This window comes from Anolis sagrei, chromosome 3 (genome assembly GCF_037176765.1).
Source record: "Anolis sagrei isolate rAnoSag1 chromosome 3, rAnoSag1.mat, whole genome shotgun sequence".
Classification (NCBI taxonomy): Eukaryota; Metazoa; Chordata; class Lepidosauria; order Squamata; family Dactyloidae; genus Anolis; species Anolis sagrei.
The window spans coordinates 157,687,218-157,712,786 of NC_090023.1; the positions used below are offsets into that span (position 1 = coordinate 157,687,218).

Below are 25,569 nucleotides of genomic sequence, written 5' to 3' on the forward strand. Positions count from 1 at the left end.
TCAGCCTCATGTAAGCCGCACTGAGTCCCTTGGGGAGATGGTAGCGGGGTACAAATAAAGTGTTATTATTATTATTATTATTATTATTATTATTATTAAAAATGGTTAAAAACAGTCAGAGCAGACATTCCTAATTCTAAGATCCAAAGGCCAATCCATATAACAGCTGTGAAGGGATGGTGCCATTCTGACCTCCTTTGGAAGGGAATCACTCAAAATGTTTGAAATTTATCATAATAACATGCAGTAAGTGTACTTTTTTGAAAATCTTTCATGGAATAATGAAATAAGTAAAAAAAAATCCTAACGTACTTTTTATTGTGCTGAGTTCATGTTGCCATCAACCTGTTCTCCCTAGCAACTCTACTTTAATGGCCACCTGTCATTAAATGGATATCAGAAATGTCACACTCCCCTCCACATGGAGACTGGTGTGGACAGACACGCGTTATTTGTTTGCAATAAGACATGATCCAAATTATCACATCTCTTAAAATTTAGGCTGAAAAGAATCTGGCATATTAAAATACATGTGCGAGAAAAGGAAATTAAACAATCAATCTCTCCTTAAATGTGGTCTTTTTTAAAAAATTGAAGAGTAGAGCATTGTACGGCCACTCAATGAATAAATCCCAATTATGAAAGAAAACTATTGCCAAGAGAGTTGATGTTATAAATATTGTATTTTGTTGGAGGTGCTCATTTGTAGTTCATCAAATTGTAAAATGTATACAGTGTCTGAATTGTTTAACCCATTGTGCCACTGGGGGCTCCTAATTAAATAGTGAAAAAAAATCGAGGCTAAATTGGTTTATCAACAGGAAAAAAAACACTTTTGGATACATGGAGACCTAATTACAAAAACTCAAATTTTAGAATGAACAACCTTGTCTAGCAATGAAAAAATTTAATGCTAATGAAAACAACTCACCATGGATTCTAATGAAATAATTAAGAATAGAAATCAATTTGAAGTCGTTGAGTGGAATCTCAATTTTTCTCATATAATTTATGATTTTAGAGAAAAGGATGATGTGTTTTCCTGGAACATCATTTGATATAACATTTAAAGCTGGCTCTTTGAGTAAGCTTTAAATGTGCGTAAGGACTATGGACTTAATTTTATGCAAGAGAAAATATTTTAAATACTGAGTTGGAAGGAGTGTTATACCAGAGGAATATCAAATAAAAATGATTTAGACCTAGAGATAGGGTAGGATTTAATTTCCTGATATTATAGTTAAAGCTTAAAATATAATGAGTGACACCTTTATTGCAAAACTGTTGGGGTTCTCCAAGCCTCTACAATAGTAATAATACAGAGGACTGTTATTAAAAGCATGATTCGCAGCACTTTAGAAGTGATAGCAACAAAATTATTATTATGCACATGCATACTAACACACAAAACAGGTGACATGCCACCATCAGAAAATCTGGTTTGGAAAAATAAATGTTTTAAATCACAAATAATCAAAGCATTCCAGAGCGTTCCAACTCACAATTGATGGAAACGATGTTTGCAAGTGAAAATAAGATGAACTCTATTCAGATGAAGTAACTAATAGTCTGCTTCTTTGAAAAATCTAATTATTGATATTTTAGATGTAGAAAAAAAGTTTTTGATAATTTTGAACATGCCCTTTAGTTGGTGATTTTGAAGGCTTTTAAAGTGGTGATAAGATTTTGTATTCAATTAAATCTATCTGTTCTTGGGACTAGAACTAATTTCTTAAATACTTACATTAACATTAGGGATTTTAGGCAAAAGAATGCACCTAATAGAGTGACGATTCCAGTTTTAATCGAAGAGCGATAACAGTCCCAACCAATAGACATAAAGTTGTGTACTTATTACAGAATGACTTCTGCTTTATCTGTTTCCTGGAAAATCTACATCTGCCAATCACGTTTTCCCTCTAAACTCAAAGGGAATAATATTCTCTGTGGTCTATGTTTCTGTCTTGGAATTTAAAAAAATACCCATTTGTTTTGAAACATTTATGTAATCATTAAGAACAACTATATTCTCCAAAACAAAGTTGTGGGACTTCATAGTCTTAGGAAGTAATATATGTGCCAATCCTTCCAATGTGTAAAAAATAAGTAAGAATTTTCTTGATATCTTCTCCTCTCCTTCTTGCCAAAGAGGTCAATATAAACAGAAAAGCATCAATGTAACAGGAATACAGGATTCTCACTGTTGTGAACCAGAAGCCTTAACAGAGCCAAACACAAGGGTAAAGGTCCAACAAAGTTTATTAAAGTAACAAAAATGGCTTAGAAACACTTTACTCAGTATTACTAGCAAAACCGAAAGTCTGTAGCAAAAAGCCAAGCAAAAAACACAACTTGGAATATAATCCAGATTATACTGGGATACAATCTGGGATAACAAAAAGTATTAGCAAATTGCTTCAAAAGAGTCCAATAAACATCAATAAACAAGGTAGGAGCAAGCAAAAACGTAGTCTAGAAACAGACTAAGGTCAAGGCACGTTAAAAAAAACTGTAGCAATCCAAAGCGCAAAGTCGTCGTCCCAAAAACAATCCGAAGTCAGCAGGAAGATAGCAGTCAGCACTTACAGGATTCCAGAAGGTAGAAGCATGGAAACACAGCGATCTGCAGTCCCAGCACCCAAGGCAAGAGTAATGGCAGCTACAAAGTCCCAAGCCCAATACAACACTTTGCCTACTGCAAAGTTCCAATAGTTTGATACCTTACTTTTATCCTATAACTCCTCATCAGAGGTGGAGCTGGACTCCACCCTGTCTTCATCACTCTCAGGTACCTTTGCTTCCACAGCTGCTCGCCACCGCCCGTCCCTCCAACTTTTCCGGCGTCTATCAAGACTTAGATCACCCCATGTATTTCCATGTTGCCATTCTCCTGAAAACCCTTCAAACTCCTCAATTGATGTGGGTTGGGTAGATATGTCCATAATCTCTTGTACACGGGACTGGGTGATCCTCCCCGTCATCACTCCCAGTCCCACCACTCCCCGTGAACCCCATGAAGTCTTCCTCCTCAGTTGGAGCATTTCACGGATCTGTTTCCTTTCTCTCTCTTCATCTGACTCTTGCTCCCGAGTAGCCCGTTTCAAGTCTCTGCCCCCATCTCCCTCCTCCTCCATTTCAGAATCTGAGAAACCTTCAAATGATTCAGAATCTGTAGGTGTCATGAATATCTCCCTAATTTGTTTCCTTTGCTGCTCTTGATCCAACACCTGAGCAGCCCTCTTTCCCTTCCTACTACCAGTTGTATCTTGCTCAACACACTCTACTGTAACACTCACACACTACAATATCTTTTTTAATTTACTCAAAAATGTATTTCAGTTTCAAACAGCCATGTAACTGCTAACATATACTCTTGTTGCCTTATTTAGACAGGCCTTTGGCTGACTTTTCATGGTGATTCATGAATGCTATTGTTTGTTGACTTGACTTGATGTTTACATTGTTTTAACACCACCCCTCACACACAGTTTTATGTTTGGGATTAAGCTGTACAGCAAATCCACCATGAAACAGTGACATACAGGTTTAAGAAGCAAGTGAACAACTAGCATTTAATTTGCTTAATTTATAACTGTGTAGTAAAACTTTAAAAACAAAGAATAATTATTGACTGGATGTACTTTCCTTTGTATTTCTCCCTCCCTCTCCCCATTTTCTGTCATGTTTATTAGACTGTAATCTTGAGCACAGAGGCTTTGATGTATACTTTGCTATTTGTGAAGTATCTTCAAAAGAAATAGGTGTTCTGGAAATAATAATCAATAGCAGCAGCCATAGCAATGGAAAAAGCATGATGGATAGCAAATGTCTATCCATCATGCTTTTCCTCAATCAAGATAAAACAATAAGGACTACATCACATATCTATCCACTTTAAATTCACTTGCTGCTTCCTGCAAAATTCTGGATTTTGTAGAAAGGCCTTAAAACACTCAAGCCTATATAACAAATTTAAACAGGGGAAGTATGGAGAATGTTTAGGCAAAGAAAGTGAGTTTGAAAACATATTTATAAAAGGACAGAAGAAAATGAAAATTTTAGTAGGAGAATTATATTAAATGATGATAAAAGATGATGAATATGTAGTAAGAACATTACAAAATAAATGGCAGAAGGAAGGGCCACTCACAAAACAAACTGTTGAGGAAGTAAAGAAGGGGGTCAAGAAAATTAAAATGGAAAAATAGAAATAATTAGAAAGGAAATTAATCTGGAAATGTTATAGGACACCAGCTCAACTAGCAAATATGGGAACAGGATTAAGTCCAATGTGTTGGCACTATAAAGTAGAGAAAGGCTGGTATGCACATATGTGGTGGGACTGTTTAAATGCAACAACTTTTTGGGATAACATAATTAGAAAAATGGGGAAACTTTTCAAAATAACAATACAAGTCAATATGACATTTATGTTAATGGAAATTACAGGGAATAAAAAACATTGCTGCGAAGAACCAAGACTTATTTAAAGCAATGATTTTAGCAGGAAAGATAGTAATAGCCTGGGAATGGAGAGGTGAAAAAAAGCAAGTCCAATCAGATATTATTGCATGCATTACCCAAGAAGGTTCACAGGAGGACAAAACAGAAGAAATTAAAGAGAAATGGGCAACATATATGAAATGGGTAGAAGAACGTGAAGCCAGCACAGATATTGTACAAAGGTTAAAAAGGTTGTGTTAGTGGTTAAAAATAAAGATATATAAAGAAAAGTGGTGGGAGGGGTAGGGAAGGATGGTGGAAGGGGGGGAGAAAAAAATACAAAATGTAATATGAATGAATCTATAAAGAATGTGAATAGATTTTTTTTGTCGTGTCAGGAGTGACTCCTGGTGTGAGAGAATTGGCCGTCTGCAAGGTCGAATATATAATGTATAATATGAATAGATAATATAGAAATATGTCATCATAATGTACCCCCACATAATGTATCCCCACAATAGACAGTTATTATCTGTTCAAATATGCTATTTTGTTTTATATATATATTTAAAAAACACACAAAACAACATAAAAAAGCAGTGGAACTCACTGAACTACAAACTCCAGATTTCTCTAGGAAGCAGCAACTGAATTTAAAGTGGATTGATATTCTAGTAGTGATTAAATCCTCATACCCCTTCTACACAGCCATATAATCCAGATTATCAGATCAGATAATCCACATTATCTGCTCTGAACTGGATTTTATTAGTCTACACTGCTATATCATCCAGTTCAAAGCAGATAATCTGGATTTTATATGGCAGTGTAGAAGGGGCCTCAGGGCCCTTCTACACATTCCTTAATAATGTGTACCAGGATAAAAGAGGGATGGCTAAACGACATCTAGTGAAAGTGTGGGTAGAACTGCATTAACAGCTGAAAAGCCCGTATTAAAAAGTTGCTCTTTAAATCCAATTCCTCCCCAAAAATGTGCACCTTCACATGTCTGTATATCCCCGCAGTCATGCAAAATATGTGATTTCCTCCCTTTCCCTCATGTGCTCCAGCACATATGCACATTTTAAAAGCCTGAAACAGTTGATCTAGCTGTCAAAAAATGGAACTGTGGACATACAGGTGGCTAGAGGGAAACAGAATTGGAAAGCAATTAGAACTCTTTGCAACCATTCCTTTATTCAGATCTGTAATATTAAATAGAGCTTGAACTAACATTTAGGTGAAGAAAGAGATAAGAAATCTGTTTGCCTTTGCATTGGGATCTCCGCGTGTGCACATGTAGCGGGGAGGGTCCCCAATTCCAAATAATCCAGGAGATTGAAGAAGAAGGAAGAGACAGAGACAGCTTTGCAAGTTCACAGAATTTAATGCTTACCCGGGTAAGGGCACCTCAGCTTCAATCTGGCTGATGAGGTACAAAGCACTAACCCAAAACACCCAGTATTTATAGGCAAAATTATCCAGTTCGCACATGCGTACAATTCACTTAACATCTACACAATCTAATCAGTTTGTCCTCGAATCGTGGCCAAGAACATTTGTTGGCAAGAACATTTGTTGGCAAGAACATTTGTTGGCAAAATATTATATTTTCCACAACTTCCCCTTACATCATCTGACCACGCTCCCAGATGATCATAACTTCATATATTTCTTCACACATCATATTATATAATTCCACATATCTTCATATATGTATTTTTAACTTATTCAAAGCAAGCATTTCCCTTATTAATTCTCTTTAATTACCTTCCCAATACATTCACAATACATTAGTTTCCTCAATTGATCATTTAAAAGAGTATATTAAATTTTGTCTGCTATTTACTTCAACCAGACAGGAGGTGGCGCTGTTATACCATATCTTCAGACGTTTGCTTCTCCTTAGATTAATAATTATCAATTTGTTCTTGGCACCAACTCTTGTAACCTTCCACATATAGCCCAACTCCGGCCTTGGCTTCCTCAAATATTGACATAAGATAGATTTCTTGCCTCCCTGTCCTCTATACCATCTGTTATTCTTCCCTTCCACCAGAATTACTACCAGAATTCCTTCCCCACACTATTAGGAATCTCTTCTAAGGTAAAACTTCATTAATTTCATTAGGTTATAATTATTTTTCTATTTAGCTGCTGCCACACACACATGAGGTCTAGAAAATCTTGGAGATATTTTTTTAAAAGTTCCTGCCAGATGTTCCTCATCCACCCTTCAACTTAATCCACTTTAAAGGAAGATGTGAGGATGGCAGGGGAGCATTTTCCAGGACTGACAGGTCTGTGTGTGGACCTGCTGTCAAGTCTCATAAATTTTTTGCCTCAGCTTTAAAACCTGCATTTTGGTGCTGCATGAAAGTTCCCACAGAGCCAATGTCATTAATTTTTTTAGAATTCTTGCAGAAAAAGGAAGATCCTAACATTTTGGAGGACAGCAAATGTTTCCATCTTTAAAGGGATAGAAAAGAGAACTTCAGCCACTATTATCCAGACAGTTAGAATGGTTCTAAAACATTGTTCTTATTAAGAGCCAGCATGGCTTTCTCAAAAAACCAATCACAGCAAACTGATCTTACATCTTTGATTGTTAGATTTGCCAGCTTGGTAAGAGGATCAGCATGGTGTAGCAGTTGAGCACTGATCTACAACTCTGGAGATGATATCCCCACTCAGTCACAGAAACCCACTGGGTGATCCTGGCAAAGTCACACTTTCTTATCCTTGAAGGAATGCAAAGATTGAACGAATCTTGCCAACAAAATGCCATAATATATTAGCCTTAGCCCGCTTCTACACTTCCATATAATCCACATTATCAAATCAGATAATCTATATCAGTCTACACTGACCTATCATCCAAATCAATGCAATTAATTCACATTCTGAAACTGGAATTTAGGGCATTGTAGATCCAGCTTCAAAGGCACACAACAATAAAAATAAGCTTGATAGGTCAGGGGAATACTGTGGATATTGCATACTTTAATATCTTCTGATATCAAAGTATGCAATATATTGTTCTACAGTAAGGTGAATCTGTAACTGGTTGACTAACCAAGTCCAGAGTTTACTCATCAAAGGTTGATCTTCATCTTGGAGAAAAATTACTACTAGGATGCCTCTTTTATCATTGGCTTTCACAAATCTTGCAGCTTCCTTTAACATATGGAAGAAAATCATGATTTCTTCTTAAAAGAACAGCAATATAACTCATTCTTACCTTGGATAACTGGACCCTTGAAAGAGGTGGCAGATTGTCACTGAAAAGCTTTATCATTTCTTTGGCTTGTTTGGCACACTCTTGAAAAGAAAATAACTTTCTCGGCTCCTCCGCATATACTTATTAAGGAATGTGGCTTGATTTCACCTCTTATTTCCTGGCAATGAAATAAACATGTTTGATCTTGACTATAATTTTGGAAAGTCAACATCCGCTTGGCATCTCAATCAGGTTTACGAAAACAAACTAACCGTGCAATGGCTGGGAGCATATTTTACTTTGTACATAATATCAGTATAATGTTTTACATTTTACGTCAGTGTTGAATGTTTTGCATTTAAGTCATAATGTAATTCATGCCCATCAATTTATTTCAGCCTTAAATATACAGAATAAGAAATGTCTGAAAGCTTGGAAGTTTATCAAAACTTTAATTAATGTTCTTCAGAATGTTCAAAAGGTCCTTTCTTGAAATACGACACAATCTTTCACACTCCAAACAATCTACATTGTCATACAATTCAGATATCAAATCAGATAATTTGAATTCAGAAACTGGATGACTGTATATGGAAGTGTAGATCCAGCCCCAGTGTTTAAAGTATTAGTCACCTTAGTCACCTCTAGACTAGATACTGCAATGCACTCTACGTGGGGCTGCCCTTGAAAACGGCCCGGAAATTCCAGATGATCCAACGGGTGGCAGCCAGGTTGCTAACTGGGGCTCCTTACAAGGAGCGGTCAACTCTCCTGTTCAAGGCGCTCCACTGGCTGCCATTCATTTACCGGACCCAATTCAAGGTGCAGGTTCTTACCCACAAAGCCCTGAACGGTTTGGGACCTGCCTACCTGCGTGACCGCATCTCCATATACGAACCCACACGATCCCTTCGATCATCCAGAGAGGCCCTGCTCTCGATCCCACCAGCATCGCAGGCGCGATTGGTGGGGATGAGAGAAAGGGCCTTTTCAGTGGTGGCCCCTCGACTCTGGAACTCATTCCCTAAAGACATCAGACAGGCCCCAACTCTGGCAGTCTTCAGGAGGAGCTTGAAGACGTGGCTGTTCCAGTGTGCCTTCCCGGAATAATGATCCCATAGCACTTTGTCCTCCAAAGCACTTTACATTTCTTTAGGTCTGCTCGTATGCCCTTCCACAAACACCAGTATCACCTTTTTGTCCATGTCCCAGCATTACTTCCAACTTTACATTTGGCCTTCCCACTGTTTTTAATTGTGTGTTGTCTTATTGATAATGTTGTATATTTTATTGTCTATGTTTTTTATTGCTTGTATTGTTGTATTTGGGCTCTGCCTCATGTAAGCCACACCGAATCCCTTGGGGAGATGGAATTATTATGTTGTTGTTGTTGTTGTTATTATTATTATTATTATTATAGTATGAAAGAATGCTTCATATTTCAAGATGGGACCTTTCTAACTTTCTGAAGAGCATTCACTTAAGTTTTGATCAACTTCCAATAAACTTTTGCCATTTGTTATTCTATATGTTTGAAACTGAAATACTAACCTTTTCATATTAAGATCTCCAAGAGATTCAATCCAAGATAAGACAATAGTGCTTAGTTCCACCATAAATCAATGAGATAACAGCCCTGCAGCCAAACATATGACACTGAGTTCATATTTTGGATCAATGTTTGGCTCTCTGTCCTCTATACCTATCATACTCTCAACCATGAGTACTTGTACTTTATGCCATTCTTGAAGTTCCTCTGACCCATCCCTTCAGAAAAAGTATGGGCACTTGCTGGAAGATTTGAGGGTCATTTTTAAATGTATAGGATCTTGTACAAGCTGTATTACATTAGGAAAAAGTATAAAAGTTCACAGCCAAACATCCAAAGGAGTAAGGAAACCAGAAGTTTTTGGAAATCTACCCAAGCAGGCAATTGTTTCTGAATACTTGGGATCTTCTTAGAGCTCCCTCTTCTAAGAGCAGTATCCTCCTCTATATAATCCCTTGTAAAGCCCTGGTGATTAGTATTCAGAGTTCAGATAGTCTTTTTAAACTAGATGGGGCTTATTTTAGGTACTTGGGAGAGCATAGGACATAGCTGAACATAGCTGAACAATTGTCCTCAGTGCTTGAGAAGGGCTTTCAGAGTTTATAGTATTGTTCTTATGCTATACTTTATATTTCTGGTGTCGCAAAAAGACTTTAAAACATTTAAATCCCTAGCCACAGCCATGATTAAAGTTCTGTAATTCACAAGGACACTTACCTTCCAGGATGAATTCATACAAGATGAACTGGAGAGGAAAAGAACCTGATGGCAAATGAACGAAATACACTAAAAAGAATCCAAATTAATACATGGTGGGAGAGGTGTACAATTTTATATATGTGACATTTCAAATCCTCACGGAGTCTTAAGCTGTCATTGTCCAAAATGTCAAGCTTCTGGATTAGGTACAGATGGCACATGGCCTACGAATTGCATTTAGTGTTCTGGACCATTTTTGTGACACCTACAGCAATCCTCACAAGCAAGGCCACACAACCTCCATAGCCAGAGTGACACTAACACAATGATTTTTGAAATGTCACTTCCATTTTCATACTGGTAATTTCTAGAAAGGATTTATTGCTTCTTGGACACAGTGCTGCCTCCTTGTTTTAGTGTGGACCTAACTTTTCAAAAGACTTTCAAAAGTCTTTTGACTTTATTGGTCACAGGATAATAGGAAGGGATATTTTGAGTCATCATTTTAATTCCCTGATCCAGGAAGTTGTTCTTGATGTCATGAGGAACCCTACCAACTCTGCTATCCTTGTATCCTGAGTTCCGTGTGTCTCCATTGTATAGCAAACTTCATGTCTTACAGTTTGATTAACTGATATTTCAACTTTCCTAGTCATGAGCATTTTGGGATATGCTGACCAAGATAGCCAGGCTGGCAGCATCTTATTTCCTGAGATTACACAATAAAGCCCTATGGTGCAGGCCATTGGACTGAGCCTGGTTTTGTCACAATGTCAGGATAGGCAAGACTTGGCATGCATGCATTAACTACCTCTTGGTGATACAATTATCATAAATGGACCTAAAGTGTAGCTGGGTAAATGGGTTCAGAATTTCAGCTAAACCCATCTAATCATGAGATATGGCAGTACACAGCCAGGAAGAAAAAGACCCAGTAGCTGCAGTAGTTGCCAGCATTCACAGTAGGTCTGAAATTCCATGTGGCCTAATCTACAGTGCACATGTAGGGAATTTCCTAATCACCTATGCTGCTGCTGAATCTGGTAGAAGACTTACCATCAGCCCTTGAGAAATTCTCCATCACCTGCCATGTGCCACAGTGAGTTTCAGAAGTCACAACACTGGCACCACGACGAACAGAATATATATATATCAGTGATTGGTTGGATGGGGGTGGGGGGGGGGGCAAAATACTGTGCTTACCATTGAAAATTACCTAGGGCCACCTCTGCATTTAATGCAGTTTGAAGCTAGCTTCATAGTGCTACACTCAGACAACAAACACCCACACAGTGTGTGAAAGAAAGCCCTTAATGTGTATCAGCCCTCTGTGGTTTGTGTAATCACCACCTGTCTCAAGCTCTTTCTAAAATTTCCTATATAATAATCTGGACAATGGAACCACCTTCCTCAATTATCAATTTGAAGCTGCATTACATGGTCAGTATAGATGGGGCCAGGGAAAAGTGGAAGAATTGTTTTAGGCCCCATCTACACTGTCATATAATCTTCAGTTTCAGAATGCAGATTAACTGCATTGAACTGGACTATATAGCAGTGCCATATAACACCAGTGTTGCGGCATTTGCATTGGCTTCCAACTGATTACCATGATCCATATAAGATGCTAGTTCTGACCTTTAAGATTATTTACGACCAGGGCCCATCGTATCTTAGGGACCGTCTCTCCTTCTCCCATCATCGGAGGTCGCAACGACCATCCCAACGTGACTTACTTTATATACCGGGTCCTAGAGAGGTGCACTTGGAAAGGACCAGACACAGAGCTTTTTCTATTTCTGCCCCTGCCTTGTGGAATTCCTTGCTGCCCTATATGAGAGCCATGCGTGAGTTGGGGCCTTTTACTCTAGCACTTAAGACCTGGCTTTTTACTAGAGCTTTTTATCTATGTTAATTTTATCAATATCTGTATGTATGTATGTATGTATTTTTATCCTTTACAATTTAGCTTGTAAATCGCCTAGAGCATCTTGGATGGAGGGCAATTAATAAGTAATTAAATGATGATGATGATGATGATAATCCAGTTTAATGTGTTCAATCTAATTTATATGAGCCTAGAGGCCTTTCTCCACTTCTTGGGCTTTTGTCCCCACCCCCAATCCAAACCCCAGTCTTTCTCTTGGGGGAGATGACTAGATGATCAATCAAGGGGGCACCCAGCCATCGTCCAGCCCCCATTTTCCCTTCAAAAAGTTCCCCGAGGGGCTTGCCAGCAGCAAAGACTCTCCTAGAGAGTTCTCCTGATATGTAAAAACAATGTGTCAGGAGGGAGAAGATGGAAATCCCTACTCCAGCCCCCAATCTTCTGGCACATCATGGGATGGCTGTGGGGATTGCCCTAGAGACTGTGGAAGCAGTCCCAGGAGCCAAATGCCCCTTCTACATAGGTGTATACAATCCACATTATCTGCTTTGAACTGGATTATATGGAAGTGTAGACTAACATAATCCAGTTCAAATCAGATAATGTAGATTTTATACATCTTTTTATAAAAGAGGCCAAAGTAATCCAGAGAAAACTGAGATATCTCAGTTTTCTCCAGGTTATTACATGTTTACCTGAGGCATTGTTTGGACACCTCAGATAAACCCATGGACCATCACAGATTACAGGACAGTGTAGAAGGGCCCTAGACTGACCACTATAATGCAGTTTAAAATAGATTATATGGAAGTGTAGATGGGTCCTTAGACTTTATCCTTTGTCCAGAGATCCAGAAGACCCAATGTTAAATGTAATACATACTAAATGATGCACAAAGCAAGTGTTTTGGATTTTGAGCTAGGATTTTGGGAGATCAGGGTCTGAATTACTTTCTAGCCATTGGAAACCACTGAATGCCTTTGGGAAAATGAAATGATTAGTGGACTGCAACAACAATTCACCTCTGAATAAATCTTATCAAGTAAATCATGATGAGGCCATCATAAGTTGGGTATTAAGCCAACAACAAATATTTCAAGCAGTGTGTAAATGTCTCCCAAGCTATCTTGGGAGACATGTTATATCCCTGCTTTGACATAGATATAAATTATGCCTTGGGATGTATGCACACATCAAAGTACTTTAACTATTGTGAGCTTAGTTTCATTTTTTTTTTCATTTTACATAAATACTCATGACCCATTTGTATCTATTTATCAACCATAGCACCTTTCTTGTGTTGAATTTAGGGTTGATGAAAATGGTTCCTTTTACTTTACTCCACATTTGAGTTGTACAATGTAATGTGTTATCAAAGCTGAACAGAAATTCCCATTCACCCCCAGGTATATCTCAGTGTTTCATCTCTTTGAACACATTTTAATTATTTAGCAATCCACTTTTTGTTCACTTTTTATCATTTCCATTAAACCAGTAACTCCCATCTGATGATGTTTTAAATGTATTTTTCAAACTATTTTTATTTTGTGTTTTATGCAGAAGTGTTGCTTGATTGTTTTTTAATTGTATTAATAGCTTCTTTAGGTGTCCTTTGTTTTAACATGTTACAAGCTACCTTGAACCTTGCATGGGAGGAAACGTATGAAAATAATATATGAAATAAATAACTGCTAAGGCACAAATTTTCACACAACACTGGTTGGATCTACGCTTAGAAGTCACAGGTCCGCAGTTTGGGTGTCCTCCTGGACTCATCACTTACGCTTGAGGCTCAGGTGTCGGCAGTGGCTGGGAGGGCCTTTGCACAATTAAGACTTGTGCGCCAACTGCGACCATACCTTGTGAAGGCAGATCTGGCCAGGGTGGTTCATGCCTTAGTCATCTCCAGATTGGACTACTGTAATGCGCTCTACGTGGGGCTGCCCTTGAAAACGGCTCGGAAATTTCAGCTGGTCCAACGGACGGCGGCCAGTTTGTTAACTGGTGCTCCTTACAGGGAGCGGTCAACCCTCCTGTTTAAGGAGCTCCACTGGCTGCCATTCATTTTCCGAACCCAATTCAAGGTGCAGGTTCTTACCTACAAAGCCCTGAATGGTTTGGGACCTGCCTACCTGCGTGACCGCATTTCTGTGTACAAACCCACACGATCTCTTTGATCATCTGGAGAGGCACTACCCATGCTCCCACCTGCATCGCAGGCACCATTGGTGGGGACGAGAGAGAGGGCCTTCTCGGTGGTGGCCCCTTGACTCTGAAACTCACTCCCTAAGGCATGCCCCATCTCTGGCAGTCCTTAGGAGGAGCTTGAAAATGTGGTTGTTCCAGTGTGCCTTCCCAGAATAATGAACCCTTAGCATTATGTCCTCCAAAGCACTCTATACCGATTTAGGACTGCTTGTATATCTCCATTAACGCCCCATCTCCATCACCTTGTTCATGCCTAGCATTATTTTTTAAACTTTAATTACATTTGGCACAGCCATAGATTTTAAATGTGCACTGTACTTTGTTTAATGTGTATGCTATTTGTGTATGAAATTTATTTTAATTGACTTGTATTATGTCTGTCATTGCTTGTATTGATGTATTGCGGGCCCAGCTTCATGTAAGTCGCACTGAGTCCCATGGGGAGATGGTAGCGGGTTATAAATAAAGTATTATTATTATTATTATTATTATTATTATTAGACTGCATTTATACTGTAGAATAAATGGAACTGACATTACTTCAATGGCCATGGTTCAATGCTATGTAATCACACGAGTTGTAGTTTTACAAGGACTTTAGCCTTCCCTGCCAAAGAATTTCATGGCATTGGGTCATGGCAGTTAAAGTGAAAACGTATTGGATAAATTCTGCAGTGTAAATGTACTTTTACTCATGCTTAGAGCAGATCCACTGAAGTTAAAGGTACAAACGGGAGGGGGGGGGGTATGTCTCATGTCCTGTTCTTTCATTGGATTGACTTCATGGTGGATGATTCCAGACTCAACATTCTTACCTTAAATTACCTTTAACTTAAACGTATGGAACTTTCTTCTTAAAATGTTTTCCTCTTTACTGGTTTTAAAGAAAGTCCATTAGTTATATGTTCTACTGTTTTTTCAACTTTGTCGAAAGTTGCTTTTAATGTTATTAATAGTTTAACTGGATTTTAATGATAATTTTTGTATGTTTAAATTAATATTCTATGTGGTTTACATTATAAGAGGAATTGAGTGTCAATTATAACTTTTAAGTGTCATGTTGTCTGGATAGAAACCATGATTTTGGAAGTACTGTGTTCAGCTTGGGCTATCTTTTGAATAGCATATAATGTGAGAGACGAATGTACAATAGTACATTGGTCAACTCATGCTCAAAATAAATATATACAATGGGGGTGAATAGGGAAGATATGATTCATGCGAAACCTGAGGAATGGATCATCTAAATGTCTAAGTATCTTTTGAATACTCCCCTTGGACCAAGAAGTATCCAAATATCCAATATGCATAAGTTACCTCTCAGAAAATGGGATAGGTTTGGGCTGTGAATATACCACACTTCAGTATTATATGTCCTGTGGAAATATGCTAGCACTTGTGATACAGCCATATCATTATTCTGTTAGATTTCATGATCTAACTATATAACAACTTTCTTCCCCAATGTTATGATTCTTTATTAATATTTTTCTTCTCTTTCTTTTGTTCTTCATTTACCTGCTTTCCTTGGATTAGCTCATCATTTAGGAATCGAATTCATGGGTAAGTTTTCACTTTTTTGAAAAACCAATTGTTCTTGATTGCATTAAAATTCTCACTTGTCTTTTGTGTTACATGTACTGTGAAATAATTATTGCCACTGTTTTCAATTCAAAGTGAGACCATGATTCATCACAATGACAGATAAAGCAGCAGCACTACAAATATTTTATATTGTTTAAATATTTTAAGTTTTGTGGAAAAATAGCTTTGATCCAATTTTTAACAGGCACGTTAAGATATAAATATCCCAATGATACCAGATCCCATCTAAGCTTGGAGGCTAAGCATTATCAACTTTGGTTAGTACTTAGATGGGAAAGCACTGATGAATACCTTTCAGATGCCATGGGTTATGTTTCACAGGAAGTGCAGGTGATCGCCTACATAGCCCTAAATGGTTCAGGACCTGCCTATCTTTACGATTGCATCTTCCCCTATGAACCAGCATGTACTCTAAGGAGAGGCTCTTCTTTCACTTCCACCACCATCTCAAGCATGGTTGGTGGGGACGAGGGAGAGAGCTTTCTCTGTGGTGGTCCCTTGGCTCTGGAACTTTCTTCCTAGTGAGATCAGACAGGCCCTTACTCTCTCCATTTTCTGTAAGGAGTTAAAAACTTGGTAGTTCCATTGCGCCTTTGACTAAGGGGTTCACTTGAGAATTATCCCGACCTTATCTAAGCTCTATACTTTTCTGTATTTGAATGGCCAACCCAGACCTCTATTGCACTTTCCCTCGACTCACCCAATGAATCATTGCACTTACTCTGAGCCCAAACCCAGTTTCAAATTGGCTAGCTAGGGTATTGTTTTTATGATGTTAATTGATTTTAATGTTTTTATTATTTGTTGTTATTGATTGTTTTTACTGTGTCTGTTTTATTTGTGATCCTTGGGCTTGTCCCTCTGTAAGCCACTCCGAGTCCTTTCGGGGAGATAGAGACAGGGTATAAAAATAAAGTTATTATTATTATTATTATTATTATTATTATTATTATTATCTGGCAAAACCACCTCTGAGTATTTTTCCCCTAAGAAACCCCTATGTAATTCATGGGTCACCATAAACAGACAGTTGATTTGAAGGCGCACATATATCTCAGGATCAAACTGATGCAACCCGCCTTCATTTTTCTATCTCCTACTATATTTAGATAAAATTAGCTATCAGAAGGTGCTTTCTTGTTTATATGTGGAATGATATAGAAACCCCATTGCCCCCCCCCCCACAAAAAATTGTATTTTCATATTGTCCCAAACACTGAAATCATTAAAAGGACCTGTTATATAAGAATACTTATTCTTCGATCTTCAGTGCTTTCATAGCCTTTATATTTTCTTATTTGCATCTCTGGAACTGTGAAGAATTCCAGTGAAGGTCATCTTAGGTATTGCCATCCAGTTTGGTTGTTAGGAGACAGATGTGAAAAACACCAAGTATATCTCTTTTGGAAGGTTCAAGACCTTTGGCCTTTTGAATTGGTTAGATGGATGCTAAGAGATAGGAAGTGATATAAAACCAACTCTTTATATTTTATCTAAATTTCTGTGGTCTAATGGTAGTAGTCATTTACGCTAATCTTCATATGTAGGGGACTTGGCATCTGTAGGTGAGATCATATCTATAGCATTAGTATTTGTAGATAGTAGGGCTGGGCGGTTTCGTTCGTTAATTTCGTAATTCGTTATTAATTCGTACTTAAATTAGCTTACGATCCGATATTGAGCCATGCAGGAGCAATTAAAAATCGAAACAAAATTTTCAATTTATTTCGTAATTGTTTCGTAATTGTTTTGAAATTGTTTCGAAATTGTTTCGTAATTGTTTCGAAATTATTTCCGTATGTCTGGTGCAAGTTTTAGGGTTGTTGTTTGTTTTATCAGTGATAAAAAATAAATTATCACACCAACAGTCAACAACAGAGGGAGAGGGAAGCTTCAGAAGTTCCCCCTGTCCCATTTGGAGGGTTTTTTTGCATATTGCGCAATTGCGTCTGCCATTAACGAATCGATTCGTAATTGTTTCGCAATTGTTTCGTAATTTACGAAATTTCGTATATTTCGAACTTTTTTAAAGAAAAATTCCGGAATTCTTTTAAAAAATGAAACGCAAAAACCCCCTAAAAACGAATCGAGTTTAGAAACAATTTTTTCCGTGGTTACCCAGCCCTAGTAGATAGATCAGTATTGTTGTTAATTTTGCCTTTATAGACAAGGTTCTTTAGTACACATAGCTATTTCAGTATTACTATTTTATGAAAATAAATCTATCTCTAGTGACCTGATCAGAAGGGTTTACTTTTGGCAGCATATGCCAGATCTTCTATAATTTTATAATGGAGCCCACCAGTTCCCATCCCATGACATTGAACTTCTTCCAGTGGGGCTCTGTCATAAAACTATAGAAGACTTCGAATATGCCACTACAGAGGCAACACATGAAACTTCCCGTGTTGCCTTTGAAACAATGGGAGGGGGGGGGGAGCTGAGTGGCCAATTCTTCCCTCCATGGGGCAACCAGTGAGTTGGGTGATATGGGGCAACAGTTTTCAAACATCCCCTAGTGGGTACCACTGGATTCACCAAAATGTGTGGCAACTCTAGCTGGCCTGACTGATGAGGCCGTAAAAGTCTCAGACTGCCTTATATCATTGTTTCAATTACCCTTGTTCTTATTATCTTGAGTGCAGACCAGTTTGCCCCTTAGTTCTTAAAACCTCAGGAGTGTTTGAAATAGGCATGATTTTTAAATTTATTTCGAACTGCATAAATCTAATATGTAGTGAGAGTCTGTGTCTTTGATTAATCATGCATCCTTTTTCTGTGTACCCTTCTTCCACTTTAACATAGGCTATAGCAGCCCGGTTTAGGTTGAGCAAAATATTGTGCAGAAAAAAATAACTTAAACATTCTTTGGGGCTTTAAAAAATCCTTTTGAAGATAAATGACAAGTACTATTATAAAAATAAAGCCCTGTATTTTATAATAAAAGCAGAACCTGAAACGCAGTCTGCCCTTTGTGGTCCTCGCCTCTGATGCAGTTCTGATATTCTTGGACACTGCAGTCAGCAGTAAAATGTTAACGGGGACATGAAGCGATGGGAACACTACTTTTACATTGTTCTCTAAAGAGATATGTTTTTTGAAAGTGCATTTGCCACTTTAGGTTTATCTAGCTTGCCCACACAGAGAAAGCAAAGAACTGGGGAGAAATACAGTTACCAGCTTTGTACTGAATCATACTTTGTTTGTATCAGAAGCAATGATAGGTAATAATTATGCATTAAGGTCTCTATGGATTAAGTGAGTCACAGCAATGCTGATCTTTACCACCCCTTCCATACAAGAAGTAAAAAAGAAAAGAGGTGTTTGCAATTGATCCCACTCACCCTAGAGACTGGGGCCAACTTAAAATGAAATTTTCCCACTCATTGCTATGAGTCCTCCCTTGTCAGATCTCAATGAAAAAAAAACACTTTACCCTTTAAGATCAGTGCTATTATCATACACAAAGATCCATTGAACAATGCTAACTTCAAGACCATTCCTGCTGTATGCTACCCTTACCTGATTTTGTGGCATTGTTGTAAGACTAGGGTCTGAACTCACTATGACAGTTATGAATATGGGTTGTTGTAGGTTTTTTGGGCTATATGGCCATGGTCTAGAGGCATTCTCTCCTGACGTTTCGCCTACATCTATGGCAAGCATCCTCAGAGGTAGTGAGGTCTGTTGGATCCTAGTTCCAACAGACCTCACTACCTCTGTGGATGCTTGCCATAGATGCAGGCGAAACATCAGGAGAGAATGCCTCTAGACCAGTGGTTCTCAACCTTCCGAATGCCGTGACCCCTTAATACAGTCCCTCATGTTGTGGTGACCCCCAGCCATAATATTGTTTTCTTTGCTACTTCATAACAGTCATTTTCCTACTGTTATAAATCATAATGTAAATATCAGATATGCAAGATGTATTTTCATTCACTGGAACAAACTGGGCACAAATACCCAATGCAACCACATGTAAATGCTAGTGGGGTTGGGGGAGGATTGATTTTGTAATTTGGGAGTTGTAGTTGCTGGGATTTATAGTTCAAAGAGCATTCTGAACTCCACCAGCGATGGATTTGAACCTAATTTGCCAACAGAACTCCCATGACCAATGGAAACACTGGAAGGGTTTGGTTGGTATTGACCTTGAGTTTGGGATTTGTAGTTCACCATATCCAGAGAGCACTGTGGACTCACGCAATGGTGGATCTGGACCAAACTTGGCACAAATACTCAATATGCGCAAATGTGAACACTGGTGGAGCCTGGGGAAAATAGACATTGACTTTTGGGAGTTAGAGTTGCTGGGATTTATAGTTCATTACAATAAAAAAAAACATTCTGAACTTCACCAATAATAGAATTGGCTCAAACTTCTCACATGGAATCCCCATGACCATCAGAAAATACTGTGTTTTCGCTGGTCTTTGGTGACCCCTTTGACACCCCTTCGTGACCCCCTCAGGGGTCCCGACCCCCAGGTTGAGAAACACTGCTGTAGACCATGGCCATATAGCCCGAAAAAACCTACAACAACCCAGTGATTCTGGCCATGAAAGCCTTCTACAATACAGTTATAAATATATTACCACAATAGTTTCATTGCTATGTGGTGTCTTTGATTTACTCACCCCCCTCCAATTCTCACTTATTAGGCAGCAAGAATGGCAAGTGACAGGGGTCTGATCCTCTCTTGATGAGGAATCAGCATCCCCTCCTATGAACCATTTCTAGTGAGAGTAAGAAGTTTCCCTATCACAATTCCTCCTTGCACTGGAAATCACTTCTATGAGAAAGGTGAAAATATTAGTCAGATACTTCTTGATCAACAAAATAACAGACAAACATTGTAGCTGCTTAGTAAGTGAGGACTGGGAAGTTCCTGCATATTGCCTAAAATAGTGTATACATAAGGGATTGTGAATATGAAGCAGTCACAATTATGTAATTCTACTTTATGCATTTGCAATTGCCATTTATGCATTACAGCCTAGAAGAAAGGAACCATCTTGACTTTGTTCAACAAAAGAGGAAATATATGTACAACTACATGTTACTTCTTGTTTCAGGACTTCTTGCCTCCTGCACTTGAATGGGAGAGGGAGACCTGATTATTTTTGGCATTGCCATTTAGGCCACACATAGGGCATCTAGTTCTCTTCCCCCCACCCCCCTTTCCACCTGTAAATTTACCAGATTGTATTCTCAGACCTTTTGGAGAAAGCTTCTGATGCAGCAAGATGACATGTCAGGAGCTTTCTTGGAGGGGCCTGTGGATGCAGCCAGGCTCTTTCAGGACGTTTAGAGGGAGAATTAGGTGCAGGACCACTGGTCAACCCTGCAGGACATATCCCCTCCCCCAGGAAAACCTGGGGTTTTCTGTGTGGCCTACATTGCAAAAGGAACCCCCTCCCCTCTCCAAAGAGTCATTTTGATGCATCAGGAGCTTTCTCTGAGGGGCCTGAGGACACAGCCAGGCTCCTCCTGTAACTTTACAGGATAACCAGGGGGGTGGGAGGAGAGGGTGGGGGTGCCATCCCAATATTTCAGGTTCTTAGAGCCGTCGCAAACTCTATTCCTGCGGGAGCAAACCTTGCTAGCACGTCCCTGACATCATGAGCCTGCGCCTCTTGCCCCGCCCCTTTCTCCGCCCCTTTCTCTTTGCCAGCGTGGTTTTTCCTTTGCTAGGGCAGCATTGCCTGCATTTTCTCTCAGTTGAATTCTGCCAACTGAGAGAGTATGCTGGCAATGCTGCCCTAGCAAAGGAAAAACCACTCTCGCAAGGAGAAAGAGGCGGAGTCTCATGACATCAGGGACATGCTAGCAAGGTTTGCTTCCGCAGGAACAGAGTTTGCGACGGGTCTTAGGGCTTGAAGAACAGAGATAGTAATGGGGATTGCCCCACAGGATCACGGAAGGCTATCCCGAGAGTCAATCCCCACAGACCCAATACCTGAAAAGATCTTACTTGCAGTAAGGTCCAGATCTTTTTAGGTGTTTCTTTAAAATCCAGAATAAACCAGGAAATCCCAGTTTACTCTACATTAATCCAGAGCATCAGGAGCATCTTAAGTTAAAAATGACTTGAAGCTAGCATTAGGAGCATCTTAAGTTAGAAAAGACTTGAAGTTTTGTATAGGGTAGCATTTTCCTTTAGGCATTTCTTAAATGTAGTTACAAAGTTACAAAATCAATATCAAATCACATTCAAGGATGGATACACGCATAAGCCCTAACACAACTAGCTAAACATTGTTTTTCTACCCATAATACAATTGCTTTTCCAGTTTTTAAAATTTCCAAAGCAAGCTGGGAGTCTAGCCCACAACCAGTTTTTCTCTAGAAATAGTAAGGCAAACACCAAATTTCCTCCTTCCTTCCCTAAATTTCCCTGAAATCTCTATTGTGGTGCCATGGTTTATAGCCTCTCATCTCAGAAGCCTCTCAAAGCTTTCCCACTTCTCATGATCTATGTCTAGTAGTGAGGCCTTATTTCAGGTAACCTAACCCATCAGATCATTAATTCTTTGCTAACCTGTAGGATAACTCACTTCTTTCAACTGTGTTGCTCAGATAACAGAAGAGTCCTTCATCACATCTCTTCTACACAAAAGAGGATCATTGTTTCCCAGTGCACCATGATAGGAAATATATCTGGTGGGACTTAAATCTTCACCCTCCGAATCCCAGTCTCAAACATCAAGCACTTCACTGCTTAGGCACAAGATGGGTGTGGAATGGACATCAAAGCTTCAAACTTTATTCTTAACCAATAATAGTACAAAGATAATTGTGCAGAATGAAAAGTTTCAAACATCCACAAAATACTTCTGATTATTTGAACACAGAGCACTGGGTTGGAAACATATATGTTTTGATAAACAGTGCAACAAGGCACAAAGACAATAAGAGAGTAACACATGAGGCTAAGGCATTTGGCGATGTACTGTGCAATTGGACATACTGGCTTACTCAGAATATAGGGCACAGCTGTTGAAGTCATTTGAGAAAGTTCGGTAGTTGTGATATTGCACTAACTGCACTGCTAGATCTTGCATGCTCTGGGGAAATAGTTGAATGAAATGCAAATATCTAGCTCAGAAAAGTCAGATCAGCATGTAGAAAAAAGATTGAATGTTTCAGCATCCAAAAAGAATATGCAGCATACACCTATGTATTATTTACTTGGAAATGTATTGCCTTGTATTCTTTGAGGCTTGCTCCCAATTTAAAGCAGTGAGCATTACTATCTGAAACAAGCAAATCTACAACCAAAGGCAAATCAGTTATGAAGAGAAGTCCTTGATGTTTACAATGTGGCGGCAGCTATTTTTATCCTCGACTAGGAATGGAAACCAATCACATTAATTATGGATTTTTAAAATAAATATATCCAGTTCACAATTGTTGAGATGATTAATTGAAATTGATACATATTTTAATGTATTTTGTCAGAATAATGTATTTCAGATTCTGTTGTTATTCCTGTACATGTTACGTAAATGTATAAATTTGAAAATATAGATGCCTCAAAAATGTATAGTAATACTTTTCAATCAATAGGAAAATGCCTATAAATTGAAAACAGCAAGAAAATGCCTAAAGTTACATATATTTGGAAAGTATCTATAAATGAACATACTGGGGGGGGGGGGGGATCTCACACAATGATATATAACTTGAACAAGATGTCAACCCTCCTCCTTCAAAATTAATTTCCTCTCAAATGAAAAAAAAAATCTGGAGTGAGGGTGTTCTGTTGCACGCTGGGCCTGTAAAAAATTTCCTTTGGAACAGGACGTGCAACCTTTGCCCAGCGGGAAGCCAGGGGGCCCAAAGAAAAGTTCTCAGAGGTTTTCCATCACAAATGATCTTTAGATGGCTTGTCAAGTATAACAAAGTTCTTTATTAATGAACAATCAAACAGAAACTTCTCTTGTCTTCAGTAAAGTTAAACAACTGATTCCAGGCTTTTATGCAACTGATGTCTTCCTACACTTGCCCACAAAGGACAGGCAACTATCTTCAATAACTTCTTCTTTACTTTAAAGGAAAATCCCCTTTTTAACTTCTCCCAGGCTGACTGTAATCTAATCCTCACTGATGTGGACTCCGCTACAGGGTCGAACTGTGTCTCAAACGCCGAGTGGACCTACCAGTAAGGCAGTAGACTCTCCAGCTGGAGTTCTTTGATCTTTAGGGCTGTTTCCCTGGAAATCTTTGGAAATCTTTGGAGACTCTTAAGACTGTTCTCCCCTGGAAAATCTTAAGGGTTGAAGCTTTTGTACAGGGGAAGCTTGCACACGTCCTGTACATTAGATTTCCTTGCTGAGACTAACTAAAAATGGCTCCCTTCCCTTCCAAATTGCTCTGTGCAAGGGGCGGAACCAAAATTTAACGATGATGGACAGGTGACTTGCCCTATGACTGCGACCAAAGGAAGCCATCTATCTGCAGAGTCCCTGAAACCTAGGACTGCAAACAAACATTTAATACAAAGCAAATAAAGTTGGAGCTCCTGGTACAGCCGTACCAGCACAGAGGGAAAAATAGATTTGTTAAAGCTATGCAGAACAAATAAAAAAACTGTAATGGCTCAAACAGGCCAAAGTCCCCATTAAATCAAATGAGCCAAAAGTTGATAATTAATAGGATTTTCTATTTGGAATAAAGATAAATGACTTATTTTTTTAAAAAGTAAAAACAGCAATCACAACACTGAAAGGAAAATGATGAAATATAGATGAGTAAGTTTTGATACCGTGCCATGTTTGATCATTAAAGTTTATACTAGGGCTGTGCGATCAATGAAAAAAATGTTTCAAAACTCATTACAAAATTAGGGGGCATCGACATTTTGTTTTTAAAGTGTTTCTAAAGTGTAATTAGTGAAAAATTAGTTACTATAATGAGAGTAACAGAATTATGTTACTTTTGCGTTATAGTGATTGTGCAAGTGGGGAAACGTTGGGGGCTCCTTTCTCCCTAATTTTATAGCTATTGGGGGTGAAACTTCCTAAAATGACAAAACATTTCAGAACATTTCATGCATCCATGGATTTTTTAAAGCCACAATAGCTATCTCATTGAACGTCTCCTGTATTAACCAATAGAACTTCCATTTAGGGATTTCTTTCCCAGCCCAGCATAGAGATTTACTTACTAGAAGTACCAGTCCTCCTTTTTACAGATTCAACATTTTTTTAACTCTGGCTGGCTGCGGCTACAGAGGGACAAATCTCTCCCCTATCCTGATTGGGGCTTCCTGATGCTGAGCAGAATTCTGGGAAATGTAGTATAGGGCAGGAGCTTTTGAATTCTCTGCCATAGGGCTCCTCACCAGTGGTGGGTTTTGTTTTTATTTTGTAGCGTCAGGAGCAACTTGAGAAACTGCAAGTTGCTTCTGGTGTGAGAGAATTGGCCGTCTGCAAGGATGTTGCCCAGGGGACGCCTGGATGAATTGATGTTTTTATCATCCTTGTGGGAGGCTTCTCTCATGTCCCCGCATGAGGAGCTGGAGCTAGTAGAGGGAGCTCATCCGCCTCTCCCCGGATTCGAACCTGCGACCTGTCGGTCTTCAGTCCTGCCGGCACAGGGGTTTAACCCACTGCGCCACCGGGGGCTCCTACTAGTGGTGGGTGAAGTCACCTTTCTGATATTTTTCTTTCTACCTACCCCATTTTTCTTTCTCATCTTATCTTTCTCTGTCCCTCTTCTTTCTCTTCTCAACTCAACTGAGCCACTGATAAAAGTGAAAGTATAAATAATGAAGGGATCCAAATCTTCTTAGTAATTATCATTGTAGATATATTCCTTGAAGTGAAACAGTTTGAGAAGTAGTTTTTTATAGGGAGCAGTACAGGGTGCATGCACACACATCACCATACCCAGAATAAATAAATTATGAACTCATGCTTTATTAGGTGGTCATTCAGAAAAAGAAAGAAAGAA

General features: G+C 38.8%; 1 protein-coding gene across 1 annotated transcript in view; it reads left to right on the forward strand.

Moving 5' to 3' along the window:
• Positions 1–25,569, forward strand: part of NRG3 (neuregulin 3) — an 830,553-nt gene that overhangs the window by 700,828 nt on the left and 104,156 nt on the right. Inside the window, exon 4 of the mRNA XM_060769009.2 lies at positions 15,544–15,570. Coding sequence (XP_060624992.2) covers positions 15,544–15,570 — 27 coding nt within the window. The remainder of the gene's footprint in view (positions 1–15,543; positions 15,571–25,569) is intronic.